The 27,616-nt window shown below is 33.8% G+C and overlaps 1 protein-coding gene across 3 annotated transcripts in view; it reads left to right on the forward strand.

Annotated features, from left to right (window-relative positions):
* LOC138182277 (cilia- and flagella-associated protein 298) overlaps window positions 1-27,616 on the forward strand; it is a 113,799-nt gene that overhangs the window by 82,446 nt on the left and 3,737 nt on the right. Inside the window, exons 2-5 of one of the 3 annotated variants that reach the window (XM_069117945.1) lie at window positions 2,110-2,442; window positions 11,974-12,261; window positions 13,232-13,425; window positions 17,418-17,737. The exons of 1 other annotated variant lie outside the window; for it this stretch is intronic. In XM_069117945.1, coding sequence (XP_068974046.1) covers window positions 2,238-2,442; window positions 11,974-12,261; window positions 13,232-13,425; window positions 17,418-17,737 — 1,007 coding nt within the window. In that variant the 5' untranslated portion in view covers window positions 2,110-2,237. Of the gene's footprint in view, window positions 1-2,109; window positions 2,443-11,895; window positions 12,262-13,231; window positions 13,426-17,417; window positions 17,738-27,616 lie in introns of those variants that run through there. One more of the 3 variants, XM_069117946.1, reaches the window with a different exon arrangement.

Below are 27,616 nucleotides of genomic sequence, written 5' to 3' on the forward strand. Positions count from 1 at the left end.
ACTCGCTTCCTCTTTTATAGAAAAAATTTCGCAGAAAAAGTTTCTTAGGTTCGGAGCGACTTATTAAAGTGTAAATCATATCGAATACTTTATTTCTATGTTTGTGTCAAGTCGAAGACCTCGATAAAAAGTTTTGTCTTTCCTTTGAAGAAATTTATTTAGCGTGAGTTATCGAAAAATATAGGTTTATTGGAAAAATAGGGAAATTTAAGGCAAATTCGGAGGTAATATATTTTTGTAGAAATATTATTTTATTAAACAGTATATGCATCGTTTTTTCAAGTGATATGTAACACTTTTTCGATAAATGTAAACTACAGCTCTCAAATTTAAGCTTAAAATCAAACAATCCGCATATTTACTTTTACGTTTTGTACTAGCAGAAAGTTCAAACAATCGGATCACGAAATATTTTTTTCCTGGTACGACGTGATAGTTTTCCCAGTGTAATTCGGTCGCACAAAGAGCGGTAAAGCTCGGTTGAACTCTGTCTACGCGAAGCAAACTTCCCCAAAAAGTCAAAGCAATGCTTCGTAGATGAAATACCGTAAAAGTTTCGAGCACAGATGGATCCGAATAGAATTATTCGTCGACTCAATTACAGGAAGACGTGAATGGAAAGTTCGTAGCTCGCGTATCGCATTGTTGGTTCATTGTCATGGAAATATCTTACGCGTAATGCTATGAAATTGGCACGTGCCTCTTGGATAAATGAATGGAAGGCATCGTGAACGATAGTTCAAGATCCGAATAGTTAAGGCTTCGTCTTATTTACAAGATAATAAAGACCAAGATATTGCTTTGTCGCTGAAGAAATGACCGTAAATATTGAAAAGCTTCATAAAACGCATTTCAATGTGTATTTACATTTCATTGCTTCCTATCAAGATTCCTATCAAGATTTTTACATAAAATTACACAAAAGCATTGTGAAAGTAGCTTAATTATCAACGTATTTTTCTTTGTTTTAGAAACTAGTAAAATTTAGGAACCAACATTTTTACCTGCAACTTCTAAAGTTTTAAAAATCTGTGTGGTTTAAAATTCTATTAAAATTTGTTAATAAAACTCTTGAAGCCTCGAAAATCATCTGTGGCATGTTTTTACATATAAAGCTCGTGGATAAATGAAATTAATATTTTCAATTGCTGTCATTGCTGAATATTCTTTTTCGATTTGCATAACTTCTGTTAGGAATATCTAGAATGGAAACATTGTGCTTCCAAATGTTGGTATATGCGGTTAAAACGGATCACAAGATCCTGAGAACGAAGTCGATACTGTTCCAAGAATCGCATAGCTTTCGGGGAGATTTATTGAATCTCGGTGTAGAAATCTCCGTTTCCTTGAAACTTCGTCAACATCGATACCATAAATATAGGAGCAAACTTGTGCGTTGACAACTCTTTACAGAGCGTAAAGTCACAACAGACATTACTTTAGGATCGTCGTTGTGTCTCTTGGGCTTTCTTAAATCCAATTTGAGAATAGAAAGTCTAAAAGATTTCGGGGAACCTTTATCTAAAACTCTGACCTTGCTGTCAAATATTATACCTTAACATCCATTAAATAAGAAAGTGATTAGCTATTTACAATCTGCCATAACTCGAGAAATTCTATAGATGTATTATATATAGTATATTATAAATAGCTTCATTCAAACGTTCAAACTTCATGATACTTAATGACGTTTAAGGCTGCAATAGAATTCCGGAATTAGATCAAGATGAAACAGCAATATCTGAGAGATTGCTCAAACGAAGCAGACTATCTTGAAACTTGATGGCTACCTTGACTATTTTTTACTAATTATTATCCAATACGATGAAGGGAAATCTTATCTTAGGAAAAAAATTAAATCTATCTTAGAGATTCTATGAGCTTAAACCTCACTCTTGAACGTACAAGTGCCCAACAAGACAGCTGGAAGTAACTCTCTGTCAAAATATTCAACCAACCATAAGAACCCTCGACTTGTTTGCTTTCAACAAGCTCGGTTCTAAATCTATAAGCCCGTCCAATCCGTGGAGAAAGCGTCTATAAGAGAAAGCTCGATCTCTCGAAACGCGATACAAAAGCAAAGTGGTGAAATTCGAGACGAATCCGCAGATCGTTTCGCCTCATCGACGTCGAACGTGACGACGGGCAGCGAGCACGCCGAGGACGACGACGACGACGAACACGACGACGTCAACTAGGTGCACCCCTGAAACGAGCACTGCCGTTTGTTCTCCGAAATGGCGGAGGAGAAGGAGAAGCAGACGTTCCTGCAGAAGCTGCTGTTCTACACGACCGCGTTCTTCATCCTCCTCAGCACCTTCAGCCTCTTTGCCTTCCTCTTCTTGGTCCCCTTCGTCATCGACCCCGCCTTCACCACCATCTTCATGCAGTTCGACACTCGGCCAGCCGAGTGTGTCACCATCGACGTTGAGTCCAGGAGAGGTGAACAATCGGCACCCTTCACCAAATTCTTTCGTCCGATCGGTGATCGCTTTCGTTGTGTCGTTGCATGTGAAGAATCCTCTTTTCTAACACAATTTTTCTCTTGGAGGTCACTTTTCTCTTCTATCCCTCGGATGATTACAAAGTTTTAGATCGATTGGTTTAGAGCTCTGAGTTTCAACGGTCCTGAAGTTGTTTTAGTGTATTGGGTTTTGTGTATAATTCGTTCAAGTTGGAATAGTCTAGTAATATCGTAGTTTGATATATATCTCGACTTTTCTTTTTGAAAAGTAAATAGCAAAGATGACGTATATAAGTTATGTGTTTAATTGGAAATTGGTTTTGGATTTAATATCGAACTTTGTCTCTAGTTTCTTGGTAGTTGTATTGGAAGTTCTATAAGTGTGAATTAATATTGGATGTAGATTCGAGTTTAGTTGAGATACGTGTTCTATGAACCTCTGAGGTTATCCTGAAATTTAGTTCTTGAATAAGCACTTTTATTCTAATGTTAAGAGTAATTCTTATTTTATATTATGTAATTTATTTATTTGTACACTATGTGAGAAAATGTTATATTTGATTTAATTTAATGATTATCTATTTATCACGAATCTTTCAACAAATCATATTTAAATTAACTTCGAATTTGATGGACAGTTTCTAAAATTTTTAACGAAATATTCTTATCGTTTCTTTGTATCTTTTCCTTCACTTCCATTATTTTAAATTTAATTCAATCATTTAAACATCTTTTTATTCTTTTTTGTATCCTATCTTCAACAAATTTCATTAATTGTAGCAGGACACTCCATTATCATAATTAAACGTTCATCGACTTTTATCGTAGGCGTACTTCATCGTTTAAAGTATATAAGTAAATAATTCCTTCTTGAACTATTTGATACGTTCCTTCCTTCCGATCTCTTTGATCTATATAAAGCCACGCCTGTGATGACACGAATTATCTTCGTCTCTATACTCCTATTTTTCTACTCTCTCATACTTTCTCCATAATTTCTCTTCTATGTGTTCCATGGTGTGATCATCGCGTGAGATTAAGCATCATGTAACTGTATGTAAGTACGTCTTTGGGGTACATTTAGCAGTGAATGAGTATTAACGATATACGGTACATATACTCGTTGAAACAAGGATGCACGGTGACGTAAAAATTTAGGAAAAATTGTCTTCTATGCAATTGTATATTTCACATTTCGCAAAAACACTGGTGAAAATAGGAATATATATACAAGATATATTATAGTAGTTAGAGAGTATTATATAAAACTATATGATAGTAAAATTTGAGATATTTTATTATCTGAAGGATTTAGGAAATATTCAACAAATATTATTTCAATATGATAATAAAAATGTTTCGATTTTAATTAAAAAATGTGCTTTTATTACATTCTTACCGGTCAAAGTAACTTGAATTAGATATTTCATTGTTTTCGATTTAGGAAATATTTGAAGAATATTATTCCAATGTTTAAAATCTAAGGTTTATATCATGGTTATTGATTAAAATTACACCAAGTTCAAGGGAAAATGTAACATAAAGAATGCAATAATATATTTAAAGGATAATGGATTTTCTGCGACTCCTCATAAAATATGTAACCTTCTATTGACACATGTCAAATTCGTGATATTTCTGTTCACCAGTATCGATTGTAACTTCATTAATCCTTTATGAAACGTTTAACCAACGATTGTTTGATTAATGGACAACATCAATCGATGAATTAATTAACGAAATCAACAACGTAGAACGTTCCTTAAAACCTTCAATGGAAGCAGCATCGATTGTAACTTCCTACAACAATTCTACAAAAACAAGCCTGCAGAGTTCGCAATTAATTTCCAAATAATTCAATCTACAGTGTTCTAATTGGGAACAGAACATCTCTTAATTAATCAGTCAGGTACGTCTTTTAAATTCAGCTTTTATGAACTCTGTCTTTCAACGTCTATTTAAAGTGTTCATGTTCAATTTACCAAGCGAGAAGCTTTCTAAAAAAGAGACTTACAATAAATCTGTATGATAAATATTAAATTGTCTAATAAGTGCTGCATTATTTAATTCTATCATCCTGTGCAAATTGATTAACTAACTTAGTCAGTCTATCACGTCAAAACTTTAGCCCTTTTATTAAAAAGTTTTATGCGTAATTTCAAATTCTTTAAATTATTTAATGACTACTTGCGAGAAAGATTTCCCAAATATTGAAACGATTGATATTCCAATATGATGATCCCAATTAATTTGCAAACTTCAATGAAATTTGATGTAATAGATCTCGACTGTGTTTTCCAGTCAAATAGTTGAATTAGATATCATGAAATATTTATTTATTTTGTAAATACAGAAAGAATGTTTCACTTGCGAAATATTACAATGAATATTCTATCCTGGATATTTTATATATCGCTGCATATTGTTTTTAAAATTCTTAGATCTTAAATTTTTTATAAGTTGCATAAAAATCTGCGGTCTAATACATAGTTATCAATTTAAACATAACGGATACTAGAAAATTAGAACTAGTACTTCTGTAGAAGATACAATTTATTCAAGTCGTCATTTTGTCCTATAGCCTTTTTTCCGGAAGTTCCCCATCCATATTCATAAATAAATATTTCAAGGTGACGTTGAAAATGTTGGTATATGTGTAATATTTTGTTCTAATCGTAGGAAAGACGGGATATGCGTGAAAGGAACTGCGGAATGTATAAATCGATTCGTCCTAATTCACGAAATAGGGTCACCATCGGAATATACGATTTGCATGAATGATTGAGAAAACTATTTCCAGCCAAGTCGAATAACGAGAGCTGTTTTGATAGACAGTCTTTCGACGGTTTGCACGACGAATTTAATATTGCATATCAGATCATGGATCGGAGGCAATGACATTTAATTTAATATTCAAACGGGACAGTTCAGATTCGCGGCCGAGAGACCTTTGCCTTCTGTTCATTATTTAAGAAAGGTAAAAATATGCGCATACACGGTATGACATCTTCCGAAAGGGCGTCGTGGCGTTCGAATTATACTTGTTTCATTGACACGATGATTTTTCGTCGGCTTGCATTATACTTATAGAAGCAACAACAATTCCTATGAACAGAATTCATTTTGTCTCATTTTATGAGAATTAAAACATAAAATGGGACAGTTTTTATTTTATTCAAAATTTTATTATCGATTATATCTGTTTCTTGATATTTATCGAAGTATCTAATTTCAGTACTCAAAATTTTTCACTGCAAATAAATTTCAATAGTTTCTGTCCATTTAAAGAATAATTGAAAGATTCAATGAATTTACTTACTATAGTAGATTTTTCCAACATATTTTCCCACATTTTTCCGACGGTGCAGTGTCTACACATGGCACTGGAAGATATCATGAATAAACGTGAATCTCCCGTAATAGTTAAATAGTACGCAACCAAATCTCCCAAAACAATTGATTCATGCGAATATGTACATATTTGGAACGTAAAAACCAGCAGAGATATACTGTAATATTTCCCGAGAACTCCTCTCATGTTTTTCGAGAAGCAAAAAAATCTCATAAAGTTGAACTTTCTTTCTTCTTTCCCATAAAAATGTACAGATATAGAATATAAAATAGGCATCTCCAGAAATATAACATTCCCTCTACGATAACTATTTATGCATATTGACAAATGGTTATCGTAGCGCTATTTATGCAACGAGATATTTATCGATAGTTCTGCTGAAGAACGATTACTCATTTCGATTGCGAACGTTTGATATCTCGTACACCACATTTAGATATTACTTTCATAACCATTTACAAACTCGTGTCGCTTTAATATGCCTTTATAGCCATCGTGGTAACTTATTGATTTACATCGTTACACCGCCTACCTGATTTTAAAAAAAGAACAAACAATAACGAAGAGTATACATATATATTTAAAAAAAAAGAAGAATTCACCAGATGAGAGTTTCATGTAAATATGTTTTATACAATAATAAATGATCGTGAAATGGGAACTATCGATAAATTACGATCGCATGTCGTATGGTAATGAGGAACAATAACGACGAGCATTAATATTATTTAAGTAGAGTAAGGGAGAACGTAAAAAGGTATCGACGTTTTTCGCGACCCCATATAAATTCGACCACCTCGAAGGCACCTAGTTTCCATCGATATTTCCGGCAGACATTGTGGTGTTGATTTTCATGGAAACAAGATTTAAACAGAAGGGTTAAAACGAGAGGCAGGAAGGGTTGATAGGATGGGGTAGCTTTCTGAACTGTGAAACGCTTGTAGCGGTTGTCATTGGACGGTCAGTTGCACGTTCAACGTCAATCAATTTCTCGAATACGATAAAAAACCATGCAAGGTGATAGTGACAATCATAATTCTTCTAGACAATATTTTTGTAACTATACGTATCGATTTTGGCAGTTATAGACGAGGAGTTATATTTGTGGTCAGTTGTCAGGCGAAAATCGTTGATTTTCCGTACAGGGAAATTCGTTTTGTCACGAAAGAATAGAAATGTTCCAATAACATGAAAGTTTCGACGTTTCTGTAAATAATTCGTTGGATATTTACGAACAATGCTACCGATGGCCATTGGAAACGCACAACTGTCTTGACGCTTTTAATATTTTATCGTTGTAACGTTTTATCGTTTTAACACAAGGTTTAGGGAAACATTAGTTCTTACCTATCTGATAATTTTTGAATACGATACAGTTAGTCTTTGGATAAATATATACGTGAAATTTGTTGAAAATGTTAATGAACCTCGGCTAGTGATAGTAACATTACGATTACAATGATAATAGATAGTAATATAAGAATTAAAATATGACAATACCTAAAAAATAATCAGTAAATTCTATTTTAATTGAATTTCTAATCGATCTATCGAATACATTCGTCTTAGGAAATATCAATATATTGCTTGAAGGAAAACAAAAGAAGCCTGATAACATTAGTCTGGAGAATTTTCTAAATCAAATACGAGTAGGTACTTCTTTAAATATTTATATATTAAAAAATACACATTCTGTTTCTACAATAGAAACTAAATTATGTAATCTGTGAAATGACTGCTATTAAAGGAAAAATTTTTTGTTTTCCCTGCAGCTATACATAATCCATATAATTCATATGTCACATAACGTGTGTACACACATATGCATGAAGAAGCAAAGGTCGAAGCATTCGATCGTTGGAGAATACTATCCGCCTACGGCTGCTGGCATTCGACAGAAGACCTAAAATGTAAGCGGAAGGGTGACGAAAGAGGGAATACACAGAGTGTAGGCATAGGGGCGGACACATGTTCGGATTGCTCAAGACCGACTTGAATGCTGTGAATACAAAGACACCAGTTGCGTCGATCTTAGCCTCGTCTCCGTCTAGTACCTCTTTAGCGGCGTTATTACGCCGATATATCGATAACGTCGACGTTTACCAAAGTTCTAGGTGACTCGGCGCGTCCAATCTGTTACCTCATTTCTTGTCGCGATCGTTTGCATCGATATCCACGGCGGATTCCATCCTTACTTAATTCTGCTGCGGTACGTCTAGACGTTAATTAGAGGGCGACCAAGAAAGCCTGTACTCACTTCACTCAAAAGAACGAAATCTCTCCCCTCGGCGGTTGTTCGTTTTCGACGCGACGCCGTTGAAGGGCTGAAAGAAAGGCATTTGAAGAATTATTACAAATATTATTATAATGTCTACCCAGTCGTAATTCTGTTTTTCAAGATTCTTACTATTAAACTATTATTAAAGCTATTAGTGAATTGATGAGTTGTATGTTGTAGGTTATAAACTTTCGTTGCTCATAGTTCCTACAGCCTTACAATTTTATAGTTTTATATTAAATAGAAAAATCAGTTATAATTCATATATTTTAAATATTCCTAATTTTAATATCAAATTTGTTACAGTTATGCAATAGAATCCTTTTTGGGATTAGTAATTTTTTATTTATATTTTATAAAATTTTTCTGACAATATTAATTGAATTACGTAAGGAGCCTTATCTGTTGCGTTTCATTTAACAGAAGAGAAAAATTATAGGAGGGTGGGTTAAGGATTCCAGAATAGGAATCTTTAAATTGTTCTTTTAATCCCATCTGTCCTTTTCTATAATTCTTAGTAATATTCTTATTTTCTGTAAGCAATAATAATAAGTAAAGAACAAATTTTTTAATTTTATTAAATAACTATAAAATGAAAAAACGCGATTTTTAACTTTGGAAATCGAATGAAAGTCGGTAATGATATATTTATAAAAGAAATACTGCCTAAAATCGTGATTAAAATGATGCTCTCCTTTGTGTGTGGAATAATTTAATTCAATTGCGAAATGTGAAATATAACTCTATATAATAATAAATATAAATATAACTATAGATTAAAGCTTTCGACTCTTTATTGCGTTAAACAAATTTACTTAAGTACTCATAGTGTGCATTATTTAGGTATTTAGGATACACTGTTCTACTTTCAGATTTCATGTATTGCATGTAGTCTAAATATACATATACACTAAATGCAATTTTCAGTTGTTCCAAGATCGGCGATATTTGTATATGAATGTGTCTCGTTTCTCTGGAATATGTCATCATGTTGGTTACTGTTGGTATTTGATATTCTATTAGTTGTCGTGGTTTCCATCCTCTCTCTCTGTAGATGTGTTTAATGTATTTTCAGACTTCTCGTAGATTTCTACTAGTTATGTTCGTGTTATATGAACTTTGACTGCATTATATAATCTGCTTTTTTGTATTATCTCTGGTATAAATTTTATATAGTTATAAATGTATCTATGCATATTTGCAAATCTCTTGAATGCACATTTGTCAGAAGCATTTATCTTAATTTATCATGAAAATTGCAGAAACGAATCCATGTTTCAAACAAAACAATTTCCATTTAAAATTTACGACTATTTGAAATTTAAATTAAAATGAAATTATAACTAAAAATTTAAATTATTTCCTGTATAAAACTTAATTATTATTACACTTTGCTATATTCTTTGGTGTTTTAATATTTAAATATTTCATTCTAATTTTCTATAGAACACATAATTTCACTGATTGATTAAATGTCACTTCAGAGGAACTTAATTCTCAAAATATTTGTCACTTAGTGATAACATTGTTCATTCAACACAAATACTTCATATGCAATTGAACAAGTGTCAGCGACAAGTACTGCTAAGATTATTACGCGTAGCTGATGTGTCGTAATAGGATTTCAGCGAGAACACGAACTCGGTGGCAAATTTGCGCAGGGAAGAAAATGCACGAAGTTAAATTATATTCATCCCTATACGACAACAGCCTTGCTACTGCGGTTAATTAACAATACGAATTACCACCAACGTTGTTGCGGCTCCATGTTGTTACAATTAAAATTTCTGCATGACGCAACCTCGCAAATAACTTTGCATCGTTATATTCCACAAACGACCGGACTATTTAATTTTGATAACTTGAAAATTCGTTTGATATTTCAATTACAACTTAGTCCTATTGTATACAGAATCTAAAAATATTGCATTGAGTTTTTATTTATCGTTTTACAGTAAAATTATTTTACAAAATAAGCTTTTAATTATATTTTACTAATCAAAGCTTGTCAACAGTCAATAACTAAAATTCAGGATGTTTACATTCCTCGCATCCGTTTCGAACTGAAACCCGTCTTAAAAGAATTAAAATTGTAACGACGTGCTTTTTAAGCTGGAATCTCCGAACGTTGGGCGTTATCCAAAAGTATGACCCGGTATGTCAACTACATCATTGCTGAAGCTTTTCTCTCCGAAAGTTTCGAGGAGGAAGACGAGGTCAGGGCAAGGATTTCGTAACCTGCCTCAGGGACTAAGTTGAGAACTTTACTACAATTTTCTTGTACTCGAGAATCTCGAGGAAGTCACCGTGCATTTTTCCTCCCTGGTCAACTTCGCCTTTTTCCACCTTGTTTATTGATTCTCTTTCATACGATTGATACGAAACTTGATCAGTTTTTGAGATAATGATGCCATGTGTGTCTTTCAACTATCTTTGTCTTCGTTTATTTCTTGATATATCTTCGTATGACACTATGCACGTCGAAAAATTGTGTATGTTCCATTACTTATCCAATGCTTTTTATCTAAGAATATCTAAGTTCTAAAAGTAGTTTGCTGTTTTTGTTTTTCTCATAAATGAAGAGTATTTCCTTGGTATTTGAGTTTCAATTTGCTGGTGCTAGATATTTAGTATCTTTAAATTAATGTTTTGATTGATACAAATTTTTAAACTAAGTATTAAAGTAATAACTTGTACTTAGTAACTTATAGCATATTATATGTTATATACATATAGTAATATAATATAAAATATATTTATATTTATAATATATATTATATATATACATATAACTTAGTAACTTGTACTTTCCTTTTTATTTTAATTATGTTATTACGTAATACTAATTTATAGCTAGATCGGGGTATTCAAACTTCCAGTTTCTCAATGTTTATCGACTAAATATAATTTACGTATATCTATATTCAATAGTACCAAATATGTAACTAAATTTTGTGCTACATAGAGCCTTTCGTAATTAAATGTAATAAATCTGCATAGTTATCTTCAATCTTTTAATTTATACAATAAATTCATACGTTCAAACGATATAGATTAATCTATCAAACCAGCTAGAATTATCAAAATCCTCCAAAACGAAAGTAACAGCAAACTACACACAATACTACGATTCATGTATACTTACCCAAATATTCTCAAATATTTATTACCTCAAAAATGAACACTTCCACAAGTTTTTCGATTCACATGTTAAATTCTTCGGTCTTCGATTCCACTTACTCCACGGATACACATAAGTTGCATCAATCAGAGATCTAAGGTTTTTACATCCCGGTATTACAGAATTTTTCGAATCGTTACTTCTGGGTGTGAGCCATGTTCTCGAGTAAAATACGTTTCACAGTATTACAGTTAGTTTCAGACGAAACAAATGCTTCCTTTCGAAACAAATTTTTCTGAGAAATAAGAACGTTATCAATTACGACTTCAATACTACAAATTAACGATATTACGAATTTTTATTCACTTAAACAAGTTATTTTTTTTAGAAGACCTACTATGCTCCAAACTTTTAGGCAGGAGTACGGTATTCTATTTTCTTATATTTTATTTATTTATTTATTTTTTTATTTTTTACATTCTTATAGATTTAAAATTCCCATAAATGCGTAAACATCTGCGGTACATCAATAGCCCCTTAATGATGGTAACTGCAACACTGATTAAACCTCAAAAATCTTCCTTAAGAATACGGCTCACACCCAGAAGCCTCGATTCTAAAACTTCTAAGTTGCATCGAATTACTTTTTCGGCGTGCACCACTCTTTGCTGTTAAAATAGTTCGTTTCTTCGTGTCTGGTCCCCGTAAAATTCGTGTCTTCAATCGATGAAAGTCCATGAACGATCCGTTGAGTCCAGGTACGAGCAACTGCTCATGGACATCCTGTAGAGAGGGTTGCACCAAAGAGCTGTACGATTGCACGCAAATACGTGTTAACTACAAGCTACCGACTAATACATCCGAGGATAGCGATGGACAGGGTGAGGGAGGCGGGGCGGTAGGAGGTGTCGAGGACGACGAAGACAGCACGATTATGGGAAAACCGCGTTACGAACGCTCCCTGAGGGAGTACGATTATGTCGAGGACCTTGACGACGACTTCGCCGAAGACGACGAAGCAGGACTGCCGAAACCCTTTCCTACAGGTACAGGGCAACGTACTGTGCCGTTTTCATCTACATATTTATTATTAATGTGATGTGGATGATCTAATTTAACACTAAAATATACGAGTGATAATTCTGACATGATCAGTTTAATAGTAATATTGGAAGGGGGGAAATTTCATATAGCACAAAGGTAATAGGAAAATGTACCGTACGGTGGAAGCGTGATTCAATGCGTTGAATGTTTAAAACGCGATTACAAGAGAGTTTCATTAGTTTCTATAATAAAATAGAACGATAAACGTAGAAGGAAGTTTGGTCTATCATTTTCCTCAGTTTATTTCAACCTGTCGACATAAGGAACTGCTATATGAGAACATCTTAACGCAGTATTCAGTTTCGTGTTTAGAAAGAAATTGTTGAAAATCTATTTCATGTATATTAGAAGGAAATTTTATATCGCTCTAAATGCCAATATGGTTTTTAAGATTGTATATGGTAATCTTTATATGGCAATACATCTTCATAAAGATGGTCGAAATTTAACTTCTCTGTATCTGGATTAACGTAGATATATATTTTTAATACACCAAATCACCGAACAGATGTATTTCAAAATACGTATATACACGGTACAAAACCAACTTACAAAAACATACTTAAGAGTAATAAAACAATTCTGCACGACAGTAGAAATTTGACCTACTTGCTAAATGTCAGAAATGATCCACCCCGCGGAGGAGTGTTACGAAAGACCGCGGAAAATAAAGGGTCAAGTACTGTAAACATGAAAACCTAACAACCATCGTGCAACACGTTCCACTAACGAAATAACAAAATTCATTATCGTTTGAACCTGCAAACTCTCGAATTCTCGAACGTCAGTGACCATATTGTCGCTAGAGAAACACTTTCTACTAACAATGTCCACTTTCACCCTCTCATTGATGGAAATGTCTGTCGACGGTTGGACGAGACGACTAGGATGATAACGAGGCGAAGTTCGCAGGGCTCATGGGCAACGACTCCGAGTGGTACTTCACCGGGGCCAAGCTGTTCCCCAACGTAAAAGGCTGTGGATACCCTCCAATGCTGAATTGCAGTATTTTCTACCGGCAGTACGCCAACATAGGGCAGAACTTTAGCTGTTACTACTCGAAAGTGGATCCCGGGATAGTCATCAGCGAACTCGACATGTGGCAGGTCTTTCTATGATTTCCTATTATTCTATGTGTGTATACAGGACATGGCAATATGGTACAACTAGATTGAAGATTATTCTATGTGTATATAAAAATAAATCGAAAATTTGAAATACAACTTTTTCATTTGGGTATTCAGGTCTGTAGGAAAATTGAGTTGGAAGATTTATCAAGTATGAGATATATGTAAATTTGAATAATTCCTGAAATGATACAAGTGGGTACGTGTAAATAAATTAAAAATGTGGAACAAAATTTCTAAAAATTTGAATTTGAATATATTTAGCTAATAATTTATCCTGTACAGGCGCAGTTGATACCTTTTTGTCAGTGCTATGATTTTATTCTTCATTTGTTATTTTATTTTCGCGAGTATAGTAACCTATTATCGATTGTGCACCTGTCTCCAATCGAAAATTAGTCGAATTTATATGTACTCGACAAGTACTTGACTTTTCTTTTGAAAATAAAGTTTCAAATGAAAAATTATCCTAGATCTTTGACTTAATTTTGCATGTGAAATAACCTTCTGTCCAGTTGTATCATACGTGTTGCCATATCCTATATACAGCCTACGACATAAGATTGTGGATTCAATACCTGCGAAAATCAGTTCTTTACATGTATCTTTTATCTATGTAAAACGTTTCATAAAAAAAATTAATTCCCGCAGAGAGATAATATATGTACGATCTTATATCATAGACTGCATGTACGTATTTACTTCAAATTTGTCTCGTACTATGCAAAACACTGATCTGGGCGGAACGTTGTTGCACTTACGTATGCAACGTATCTGGTTTTTATGCATATAATTCAGTTGATTTTGTATTCTGCGTTTGTTATGTGCTACGCCTCAAGAATTTTTCTATCATTTAAATTTATTGTTCTGTGTAAAAAAGAAATGGATATTATTATTGATTCACATTTATGTGCATCTGTCCAATTGGTATAGATAGTAATAATTCTTCCTGAATCTTGATCTTATTTAGATATGCAGGAAAAAGGATATTTATATATGATATGGATATTACAGAGAACATGAATATAACGATATTGAGATAACAAGAGAAATGCTAACACAAATTTAAACTACAAATCGTAAGTCATATTCAAATATTGGAGTGAGTAACAAAACCTTGATATAAATTAAATTAATTATAAAATATGTCGGCGACTTTAAAATGAAGTGAGAAGTATAGCAAGTAGATTCTGTCGCTCATGATCAGACATATTACCGTTCATCTTGATCATGTTACCTGATATCCTTCTAACCCGCAATATATTTATTTGTATCTGTATGAAGAATATTCAAGGATATTTATTATAACTAACAAAAAATTAAATATTTGTTTTTTAATTATCGAGCATCTTACAAAAGCAGAGCCAAGTACGTCAAGTACAATCGTAATCTACAAAAAGATCGAAAATTATATTTAAAAAATTCATTATAAATAATAAAAACAAGAGAATCAAATCAATTTCCCAAAACGAAAAATGTGATAATACTGTTTACTATGTCAAGGGTCCGACATCAAATGTCACGCTAATCATTGAAAAGTGAATTCAATATCCATTTCATCACGATGTAAGACTGAGCAGAAGAACAAATGGTATTGAAAAATCAGCTTCACGATATTATTTACCATATGAATCATTTGACAGTAAGTATCACGTTGATTGTCGAAACGTGAACTGTTGATGCTCGTTCCAGACAGGATTCCAAATAGAGGAATTGGTCTTTACGAACTGAATCAACATTACGATAATCGAAAGGGATAAGAATCGTATCTCGTCGCAGTGACGTGTCGTTTGCTTCGAGGTGTAACCCGGTTACCGCGTTCTAGACGTCGCCGATTTACACCCGGTGCTTGTACGTACAAGTCACGCGACAGTAGTCTTTATGTGTGTGACTTTCGTGCGAGTTTACCGTAGACAGGAACGTCGGACCGTGAATCGATACTGCAGGTGCTTATTGAGGGCATAGTGCATTATGCAGCGAACAACGTCTCCCCAGTAAATGGTTAAATACGTAACGACGCTCATTATTAACGGAGATCGGTATCTGTTTTAATTTGGACACAAAGAGACGGAGCCGCGAGCTAGAGTAATTGATGCCGATTGCATTGGCTGCATCAATGGGGAGAAAGAGTTACGAAGAAGAAAGGCGATTGTGCGCGTTTAAATTTCTCTCTTCACTTGTTATCAGGAAAGACAAAATTAAAAAGTACCTGGACGAACAAAAAAGGACGCCGAGAATGTAATTGCGTAATGGAATTTTATCTACGAGAGAGCGTAAAATGGTTTGTCTCAACGATCCGTTGATTATGAGATAGTGAACAATTCGTGAGTATCAAATTGGATTTTTGGAATATTTGAAAAATGGAATGTAAAAATAAAGCATTCTTATGAAACACAATAAATTGCTGAGTTTGCAGTATAAGAGGATAATACGAGAATGAATACAGTTATTCACAAACGGATTATAGAAGGAACAAAACAAATTCATTTAATTTATTATTTTATATATTAAATCGCAATAGTCATCGATCCGCCTGAAAGAAATTGGGCTTCGATATTAGTACTTGAATAAAATGTTTTACCCATGATTATTCAAATAATACATCGTTTTATTCGGCTACAAGTTACTTTGAAATAATTACATGAAAAAATTAACCAAAACAGAAAACTGTTTGAAAATGATTTATTTGATCTCAACACAGAATGTTATTATAAATAATTAAAATGAATTGATATAAAATAAAATAAAATAAAATGAAAATAATAAAGTAATCAATAATAAAGTCAAAAAGATACATTATTCGAAATTATTATTTTTCACTTTTATCTCAAATAAAAGTTTCCATAAATCTGGAAATATTCCGCATACTTTACTTAATTCGCGTAAATTACTGGTGGCGCGTCGATGGAAAATTCCGAAAGAGGATTTAAAAAGAAACAAGCGTCGCGAGTTGGAAAGAGCGATCCAACGGTATCTCGGCGTGGAAAACGATATTCCGGCGCGAGGCACAGTAAAATTCCGTTACGTTTACGGAAACGTAGCCGCTTGTACGGTGACGAACAATGCATTTCAAGCGGGCTGAATACCCGGCCTGACGACAAAGACGGAAACCATCGTACTCGATGAAACTCGTGCCGCGCTGTCCGGAAGAAAAGAAAATTTCTCACTCGTCCGCTCTTCAGCTGCGGTAGAATTGAATCCACATGAGCGAGAAAGGATGAAAATGGGCAAGAAGGGAGACCGAGAGAGATAGAACAAACGCCCTGACCATTATAAAGCGACGATAACATCGTGGATTTACCGGTGGAAAAGCTTGCCACTCCTACCACGCTACGTGTGTCAATTTCGTAAATTAACGGCGCCCTCGAGATGCGTTCAGACATTGGATCGTTTGACGCCACCGAGGAAATTTATTGGATGAAAATGTAAAGACGCGAATTTTGGTATCGGACGGAGATAAAATGTGTTGTTGGTGAAATAGTTTTTTATTAGCTGTTTTCTCTTAATACAGGTCTTAGAGGACATTTTATGGACACGTGTCTATGTATCGATAGTAAGATCGAGATTTTGGAGGAAATTTTACCTTTGGATATTTTAGATCTTTCTTTTATTGATTGCTAAGTAGGAAATTACTATTCTATAGTTATTATTCTTCTTTGAGTTTTAGATTATTTCTTTACATTATAGTTGCTCGGTTCACACTTTTCTATATCTCCCAAGAAATTGAATGAAAATTTCTCATAATTTAAAAGATACTTGTTCCGTGATACTTTATATTTATTCCGACAAGTTGAGACAACTGCTTTCATCAAACTGAAACATTCCATTCGATAAATTTTTCGCATAAATCCTTTCCACAAAACTCCCCTAACCAATTCAGTGCGTACGAGGTATTCTTTGATATGCCGCACGAAAGCGGAAGTGACGTTGAACCATCCAGTGAGGTTGCTCGCGTGACGTATTCCCCGCAGGTTTACATGAATCTGGTGTACGCGATGGCGATTCCGATACCGTCTTTCATAATCTCGGTGATATACCTCACCATCGCCTACTTCAAGATCTACAACGAAGAGGAGGTGGTCCTCGTGGGCGGCGAGGAGGGCGAGGACGGCGGAGAGGGTGAAGGAAGTAACGCGACACCTTTACCACTGACGAGCGGCGCCCTTACGCCCGGTAGCGAGGCTTTCAGGGAAGACCTAGCAAGCTTCGGGCATCAGCTGAAAGTCGCCATGGCCGACGACATCAGCAGAGAAAGCCTGGATGAGATACCTAACACATACTACACTCATGGGTAAGCGTGAAGATCTGTAAGATCTAAAAGGTCATTTGTTTCTGCGTTTTCCATTTTCGTTCTTACGTGCCTTACAATCTTGTAGAGAGAAAAACTGTTAGTTGCAATTGGTCGAGGAGAAGTGGGAAGTAGGTTAGAAATTTCATGCTTGAACTAAGCTAGATATCTCGAGATTTTATGGACGTGGAGTTGTTTGTAGCGTTGAGAATGTTTCGGCTTGTTCGGTGTAAGTTCAGTTGTTAAGTGTACTTCTGAGAGAATGTTTCGGAATTTCGGTGGTGTTGGAACTGGGTTTGTTAAAAGTGTGTGTTAATTCGGGTTTCGTAGTTCTAATGAAAGTAGTCGCAGTACTAAACAGGTACGAAAATGCTCTTATATTTAATTCTTTCAGGACCAAACGCTCCTGAACTCTGAGAAAGTACTATTGTCGATATGCAATATCGAACTTTATTAAATGTGGAAGCATCGTGTATGGAGGGACGTAATATTGGATGTTTGTTGTATCATGATTAATCTCTAAAGATTAATTCGACAGGAAGTAAGCATTTCGAATGTTCGATTTAGGGAGAAAGAATTTATCGATAGGTCAAATAGGTCAATCGCTTCGAGTAGCCTGCCAAACGAAAAATTGGGGTTCGAATCCCATTTCAGCAATCTGACTGACTGGTTCTTTTCTCTATCCAATTTATCGAGACTCTATGTATATAAATCTGTGGTATCACCACTTTCCGTTGGCGGAAGCTATTTGGAAAATTGGAAAATCTGAACGAGCAAACAACAGACAAATTCCAAAAGTTTATTAGTTAATTGAATCATATTCGAAATTAATACTTGCAATATAGAAGGAAACATAATTTCTGTATAATGTTGTTAAAAGTGTTAAAAACTGTTAAAATGCTACTACTGAATTAATCGCTAGTTAAAAATCTGACACGTGTGTATATACAAATTTAAAGATACTTTATTCTCCAATCTCTATTACATACAAATTTCAAAATATTAAAGACATTTCTACTTAAACAAACGTTTACACAGAATTTTTGTCGCTAGCAAAATAAAATACTCGTATCGACTAACAATAATTTCTAAATTTCAAACTCCAAAATCATCACAAATCTCCATTGAATGTAACATTCCTATAATTTTCTTGAAAAATGCATCTCAAAGGGTTAGTTTCGGACACGGCGAGATTAGCATACGCCTTTTGAAAACAGCTCTGAGAATTTATGATACCGTGTAACAAGAGTCATATTTTACTGGTTACATATCAAAGATTACGTATTTCTGTTGTTACGACTAATAGCGTAATAAACCACAGGTAATGGTCAGGATTCAGTCGAGCCAAAACAAACGTCGTTAATGGGACACTTGGGTGGTTTTAAGCGCCTTGGTAGTTAGAGTACCACGTTACTTGGATCATAGGGCTTCTGGTCAATCCAGCAACACTCAGCCGCATAGGGTTTAAAGAAATCGTTAATTCTAACCATGTAATCGTGTTAAAGCAATTTCCCCCACGATTTACTCGTTGAAAGTAAAAGAAGAAAAAATACATCAACGAAGTTGTATATTGTGACAGAACGTGATCTTGGACGTTTATAAAAATTTTACGAAAGAAGTAGATGATATTGAGGGACAAATAGCAATATTCGAATTGTAATTACGTAATACGTAACTGTGTAAAACTCGAAAAAGGAATGTAAGCCGAAATCCTTTGGGTATTTTCTTCGTTACTATGCTTCGGTAAAAATTTAAAAGCTGATTTTGTTAAGTGACGTTTGCATTTATTAACGCATGAGAATATAACAAAAGATTTGAAGAATTCAATACAGTAGAATGTTAGTGCAATTATATCGATTGTTATTTGTACTAATCTATATGAGGACCCTAAAATGGGTTAGGTTTTAGGATTTTATAGCGATAAAATTCTTTGACAAAGTTTATCACCAATAAAATCGTTATAATTATTCATAAATGACATATAGAGAATTAACCTTTGCTTTTTTTCGATAAACATTATAACTGTGAAATCTTCGGAGAAAAAAGAAGATATATAGATCATCATTGGATCTTTATTATGCTCAAACGAAATTTTGGCATCCTTGTTGAAATTCCATTGCATCTTTCTCAAAACTCTTAAAATATAATATTGGTGACAGGATCTCTCCAACATGTTAGGAATATCTTCATCACCTTTGAAACCTTCAGAAAGAAAGAAGAGTACATATACCTATATGTACTATCATTCTATCTTCACCGCGTCTGAAGAATCCTTCTACATCTGCATTGGAATTTCAATACACTCTCTCGTAACAGTTTAAACATTACACCGCTATCAGAACCTTTCCTGAACACACGAACACATATCCATCAACATCACAAAAGACTGCACGATACTACAGCAGCGTCAATCTCTTTTTCATCCCTTAAAAACTTCGAACACCCTCGGTTTTCCGTTTTAACTCGCACTTTCTCGCGAATCCATAAATGGAAGAACTCGTTTCCTCGCGTATCCTGCGGAGTATCGATCCGATCGGCGTAAAACTACGGAGAGATTCCTTCGCGAGGACAAAAAGCTTAGCCCAGAGTGCATGGCCATCGAATGGGAAGAACGGAGTGATCGTCGTTGGAAAACGGTTATCGAGCGGCCTTTGTGCGCGGGAACAGGCATAAAATACGCTCGAGATAAACGGTGCTCGCAGATCGTAGGTATATAAATATCCGTGGCACACGGTCAGCAAGCTCGACAAAGCGTCGATATCGGATGATTACACGGTCAATTTCGCCGGTGGCCCGCGACAAACCGAAGATATCCGATCACTTGGCTGCGCAAACATTGCGGCCTGCGCATCGAATACGATTAGCCATCGTTGAATTGGATCTATGGCCTCGAGATTTCCGAACGATGCTCGCCTGGCTTAACCCTAAACGCAGTTTAACCCTTTGTACGAAGATCTTTAACGTTATCGCATGTTTGTCGCGGGAAATCTGAACTGTCAGGATTCGTGCCATGAGGTAGAGAGAGCGTTTCGGTGGGAGTGGTTTGTTTTGATGCGTGGAAATTCCGTTTACGTTGCTATCTTCGGTGGTCGGGAGAAATGTCAAAGGATATATTAGCCACCTGCGATTCTACTTCGAACTGAACTTGACATTCTTGTATCGTTCGATTTCTTTCAGATTTCGTATATAAAGCATACTGTTCAGCAAACAGGATTAAAAATTTGGAGCAGTTCTTGGGAAAGTAGTTTATTAATTATGAAGTATTTGAAATGAATGGTTGAATTGATTCTAAAGCCGTAAAAGATTACTCCTTCGAAGCAAATAAGAGTCATAGTGTTGTCAACATATTTAAGAAAAATGACCATAAATGTCTGTGAATTTATTTATTCAGTAGCCTTCTTCCGTATTCTATCTTTATTGGTGAAAAGAATAAAAGAAACAATCTTCACATTATCAATGTCGCTGTAATGGTGCCAATAAACTACAAAGGGTTTAAAGGATTTACGTGAATGAAATTCAGGTTAAGAATTCTGTAGAATAAAATTACATTAGAACGTTTCTTCCAAAAAAGAAAGATGAGAAAATGACAAAAGAACGTGTAGAATGTAAAAAAAGAACGACTTTATCGATCAAAATAATTATTCTCGCTTACGATTACCTTTCATTAACGCTCGTCCACAAAATAAAAAATTCAGGAGCAAAGATGCTTTAGAAGCAATGTATTGGAGAGATTTCCCACCCTCCAAAACTGTGACTCTTATAAAACCAGTTTTTATAAACTTACTTCCTTTTAAGAAAGAAGCTAGTTACCCATGAGAGTAATTATTTTGTATTTGTTCTTTTCTATCGTAAAAGAATAGAATTTTCTTACTTACTTAATAATTCTGCAACTGAAATGTTCTAAAATTGTTTCTCTTATTTGTATAACATTGTTCGAAAGATAAAGCCACCCTATTTTCAGGTTTTTATTAGTTTACTTTTCATGGTATAGCGGAGTGAATCTGAAGGTTTAAATCTCTGGCAATGAAGAAATCTTGTTAAAATACACTTACGTATGTATATAACGTATTTTATCTTCAAAGAGATCCAATTTTAATGCTCGTCTTTTCTTGTAAAAGTATAATTAAGATATAGTTAATCTATATGAAAAGCTGTTATAAGTAGATCAAGAATGAAAAAAAGACTTTCCGGAATATGATCGTTTTTGTTGAGAAGAGGGACGATGAACTGAAGAGAATGCGAATTTAACGCAACCTCATTACCCGAAGCGAACGTTCAACTGTCTTTGCTTTTAGCAATACGAAAGCACGGTAATAGCGTTAACATGGAAACTTGCAACGTTCCTCCCTGTTTGAACTCGCTTATTATATAATGTTTCCACGAAATTGTCCTGCATGTTCAATTGCAAAACTTGATGAACCATTTTCATTGTGTCACAAATATTTTTATTAATTTTTCGACTCTTTCTAACGCTTTATTTTCGCAATTTTTGAAACATATAAACTTCAAGAAGAAACAAATAAGCCTGAAATACATGAAACATTTATTTTACAATTTCTCCGTACAATTTACTAATCGTTCGAAATTATAAGCGTTTCACTTTAGAAATATTTTCTATTAAATTATTTAATAGAATATCGATAAATATTAGACTATTTTCTATAAAAGCGTGAACCTTCACGATATTCCTTCTCGTTTAAAATACGCTCTCGTATGCACGCAAATAGAACAAAATCAATCTCCGCAATGCTCTGCTCCGTACACATACTTACGTTAGAAACGAATCGGAACCTATCCCTTGAATCCGTAGTACAACATTTTCTTTATCAACATCAATTTTCTTCACTATTTCCCAAAAATCCCTAAAAAACATGAGTTATCAATAGAACAAAAGGAATAAATCCTTTTACAAGAAATCAAGCTCAGTTAGACAATTAATCGACTTTCTTGCTCCAGTTACTTCAATCAGTGTTCATATCACTGTAGATGCGTTATAGTTGCATCGACAATAGTGTTACAGAGATGAAAAACGTGGGTCCAATATCAACAATTCGCGAGATAGAACGTAGAACAGAATTAAGTAGATAAATATGAACTGACGATAGATCTGACATATGTACACCAGTTTGAATCGCATCCTCTTATCGTGCAGAAATCTTTTGTTTCTATGTCGAACAAGATTCATCTGGATTTTCTGTTAGTGTTGATCGTAATTTTAAAAACACATGCTTTGAAGTAAAGAGATATAAAAGCTTGTCGGATAATAAATTTTGGATTTATTTCTAAATAAACTGTGGATGTTTATATAAATTTATATTTTTACGAATAGAAGTATAGAAATCCGACGTAAATAAAGATTTGTTTCAGGGATATTTGAATTTTGACTGCAAAAAGTGAGATATTATCTTTCGCTGTGCGTTGAGCGCGTCTGAAATTAAAACTCCATCGTACGATCGTGAAAGACAATTTTCCTCCTTTATCGTTAGCATAAAATAAGTAATTGGTTTTTATACAATTTATTTGTAGACACAATTATTATCAAATTACAGATATTATCGTATGTAGGATGATTTTTATTACTTCGATATCCGAATAAAACACAACTCTTTTCTCCGACAACGTTTTTTCTCCGTTCGTTACGTTGCATTAAGCAGAATTTAGCATCTTCACGCAATAAAAACAAGTGAAAACACGGTAAAATACTTATCTTTCTTTTCTGGATACCATTGTTCCAATTCCTTTATTCTTCGAACATATTTTTATTCTCGTAACGATAAAAAAATTGACGCACCCTTACGATTCCACCAAGATCGAAATACATTTTCAATGAAATTGCTTCGAGAATATGTGATAATCTTTAATTAAATTATAAAAAATAGTCCTTGTAAAATTTATTCTTCCTACATAATAGTTACGATACTTCCTATTTCCTCCTGGGAATCTTCATCTTTATCGAGTTTTTTCGCTGTCGATTGCAGTTTTCGAGTTGAGATCAAAAAACTAGGCGATTCTTTGCTTGATTTCGGTGTTGCCAACGAAATTATGAAAGTATAAAATTATGCTGTTCTCGTAGATAGCAGAAGTTCCAGTGAACGGGCAATAGGAAACTTTATTTTCCAGACTACCAGTCGCCGGAGTTTTTCCCGAGCTATGCTATAAATGGAAGGGTGCTTTGACTCGTCGAAAGAATTATACGAGAGCACTGAGAAGGTCGGAAATTATGATTTACTTTTTCGTTGTTCAATTATTGAGAGAAGTTGTAAAATTCGCAATGAAGATATCACGGAACTCTGTCGATTTCAATTAATTTAACTAACCTATTTTTAGCGTAAATTAAACGTTTATCTGAGTTAAATGAAGGTTCTTATCCTCATGATAGCTACATTTCATGCAAAAAAAATGTCTACCTACTCTTTATTCCCATATAAATATGTGAAAGTAGAAAAGTTAATAATTTGTAGATTTTAATTTTTTCGAAATATTGAACTAATAACTTTAGGATAGGATGATAAAGAATTAATAAAAAATAAAATTCTTATGAGAGGGAGGATTAGTTAAAAAATTGAGAGGGCGGAATATACATAAAGTACTTATCGAATATTTACAGAAGTGAAATTTCGATATTATTTTCTATAATAGTTAATTAAATCTTTCAATTCTTGTACATTGCCAAGTTATTAATTTAAAATATACACGATTCAATGTAATGTATGTAATGAAATAATGTAAAAAAGTTACATTTTGAAAATATCGATAGTAAAGAAACTATCGTAATAAAAATTGGAAATGCTTGAGAGCTTAGAGAATGTGATGTTATAAATACTGTTAATGACACACGGAGTCCCGTTTCCATATAGAGTGTAGTTGACAGGAGAGTGAGCGCCTTGTAGTCTACGGCGAAATCAATGGATTACTATACGACATTTCAAAATATGTGTTACATAAAAAAATTCACAATAGTTTCGTGGCTCATACTTTTGAAAAAAAGAAAGAATGTCAACAAATTTAGTTTTTATTTATTACATAAGATTATATTACACATAATAAATTTTTTAGTTGACATATTTTTAGAATGATGGATTCTTCTATATCAGAAACGAGGATTAATATAAAATTTTACGCAGATTTATAATTCTATTTTTGAAAACTATTATCTTTTTTGAAATCAAACCACTCTTTTGACAAGCTCTGTATTTTCGCGTGATCTCTATAAGAGATCATATTCCCCTTCCATAATTCTCTATCGTATCGTACAACTACACAATGTATGAATGAACTTGAGCATTTATCTGTTGATGGAATTAAACCAAAAATGTTATAGAAAACTGAAGCGCGCGAATTTATCATCCGATTTATTATTCGAAATGGAGAATATAAATTTCACCAGAGGCATTAAAATTTTGACAGTCAACGATATGCGATAAATTTTAAATAAAAAAAATAGAAGGATCATTTATTGATAATATTTATTGACCTTCTGAAAATTGAATTTTTCAGACACAGAAAGGAAATCAAACGACCTAATACAATGCAATATTTTATCGAGTTTACAGTCGCGATTGCACTTTCAATGGATAGAAAAGAGAAAAAAGAATCTCTTTCGGGTTCATTGTTAGCTCTCCTGTTTTATTGAGAAAAATGGAATTGTGGAGAAAGGAGCTCATCGAACAAAGCGAGAAGAGATAATAGCGTTGTTGGCTTGCCAAAATTGCTACTAAAGCTTTCTTCCTTAAGGATGCCTCACAGTTAAATAACTTGTCGCGTAAACTGTGTGAACGATTGAATTCAAATCGTTAAGTTTTATCCTTCTCGTATTGAGATACAATCAATCCTCACAAGTTCCTGAACATCGAAATATTCGTATTCAATAAGTTCTTATTCATCTTACCAGGAAATTATCATCATTGTTTATTGCGTTAAAAATTACGAGTAAATATTTATGGCTATTAATAATTTAGAGATAGAAGAGTTAAATAAATAAGAAAATAGACAAAATAATACTTGTGCTCTTTTACAATCTTCTCTCATTAATTTAAAATAACTTACAGTATTGCAGTCACCTTTCCAAAATAGATGAAAAACATTAATCAGCTTTATAAGAGAGGATACTTTCCTATCCTTTGATCTTCCAAGATACGTATATTTTATTTATATTGGATCGATATCTTACCTGAATTCACAGTGGAATTTCGATGATATTTACATTGCTTTTAATGGCTCGATACTGATTATGAACTTACGAAACCGATATCTAAGTACAACGAACAGATCTATCTGCTCGTCAAAGATTCGAATTGCTTTAATAGGAAATTCCCATCGGCTTTTCGGTGTCCCACGACGATTAGTTTACTTGCCGCAATGTAATCAATTTCTCTTAGGGGGCGCGTATCAGAATTCGAAGCGCAACATGTAATTAGTTACAGTCGTGGTACCAGAATTAATTCCCAGCAGACTTATTCTTTGGAGGTGGTGAGGACATTAAATTTGTTAAAAATAATTGTGGATAAATTATAGCAAGTATATTACAGGTTGATAAATTGATTTTTTATATTAATATCTTAACGATAGACTGAAACTACTGAACTTAACACGAATTTAGTCATACACTACATGAAATTATACGAAGTCAAATATCAGTTTATTTGACGTTTGCGACAACCAGAAACATGATGAAGTACCATAAACGATGCTACTTGCGTCGTGTATCTGAATATGTATTCATGTGTTTATTTAATTAGCATAAATGTAAAACATCATCCAGATTAAGACGAAAATAACGATGAATACAGTTTATGAAATTAAATTAGGTCAATTGATCTCTCTAATTCCAGTTTCGTGAAATTAAGAAATACATACTTACATTTTGTTAAACAAACAGAAAGAATAAGAGCTTTTATTTTCTCGCCCAAATGGATAAACTTTTATAAAACATAATCGTACAGAACTTTATCTCACATAGTTCTCATTGATAATTAAAAGATTGATAGATTTACTCCTTGTCTAGATATACATTTATATATTTATGTATGCACATACATGCATACATATATGTATTTACATTTAGCGATACCTATAGTTCTCGCGTATCATCCTACAGTAATCGTAAAATGAAAGTAGTATAAAATATTACATTCAAAAGAATTAAAAATTCAAAGGATGAAAATTAGAAAGTTACACATTAAATATTCCAAATGGTACAAACATCTTTTTCAACCTAATTTCCTGGACAAACCACAAGCAATTAATTCGTTTTAAATCTACAATGAAATGTGTACCGTGTACATACGTTTTTCTTATACGTAAATCAACCTCTATATGGGATGCGTGAGTAGCGTGAGTGAGGCCAGGCAAGGACGCAGGCATCGATTCTGACCTAACCACCTCCATCCCAGCTTCTAGCCTAACTCCAACAACTCACCCCGTTTCCACTTTCAACCTGCTCTTACCCCTTCTCTGTCAGGTCAACTCTGAACCTTGCGACTTTGTTTTACTTGACTACTCGTCTACCTATTCGTGGTCACCTACTCTTGGAGACCAGACAAATAGTAACATTCTTCTATTAATATCCACTAAAGATCTTAATTAGGATTTTGAAATTTCGCAATTTACGATCTCTAATTTTCTTTCGTTTCTCGACCCCAAGATATCAGATGAAACATGAACGTTACGAGTAGAATACGATATTACTGTTAGGTTAATCTTTAAACTATGAAGGTGAATATTTCATGCTGTTCCGTTTCGTGGCCATTTCGACCGGGTTGAGTTTCTCGCAAGACAATAGATAGAAAACTTTTATCCTACCGTTTTAATCTCGGAATGCAAGAAATAAAAATCACAACATACAATTAAGTCAGATATACTTATATTTCCAAAAAGCCATTT

Source organism: Bombus flavifrons, chromosome 8 (genome assembly GCF_040668555.2).
Source record: "Bombus flavifrons isolate JBK064 chromosome 8, iyBomFlav1_principal, whole genome shotgun sequence".
NCBI lineage: Eukaryota > Metazoa > Arthropoda > Insecta > Hymenoptera > Apidae > Bombus > Bombus flavifrons.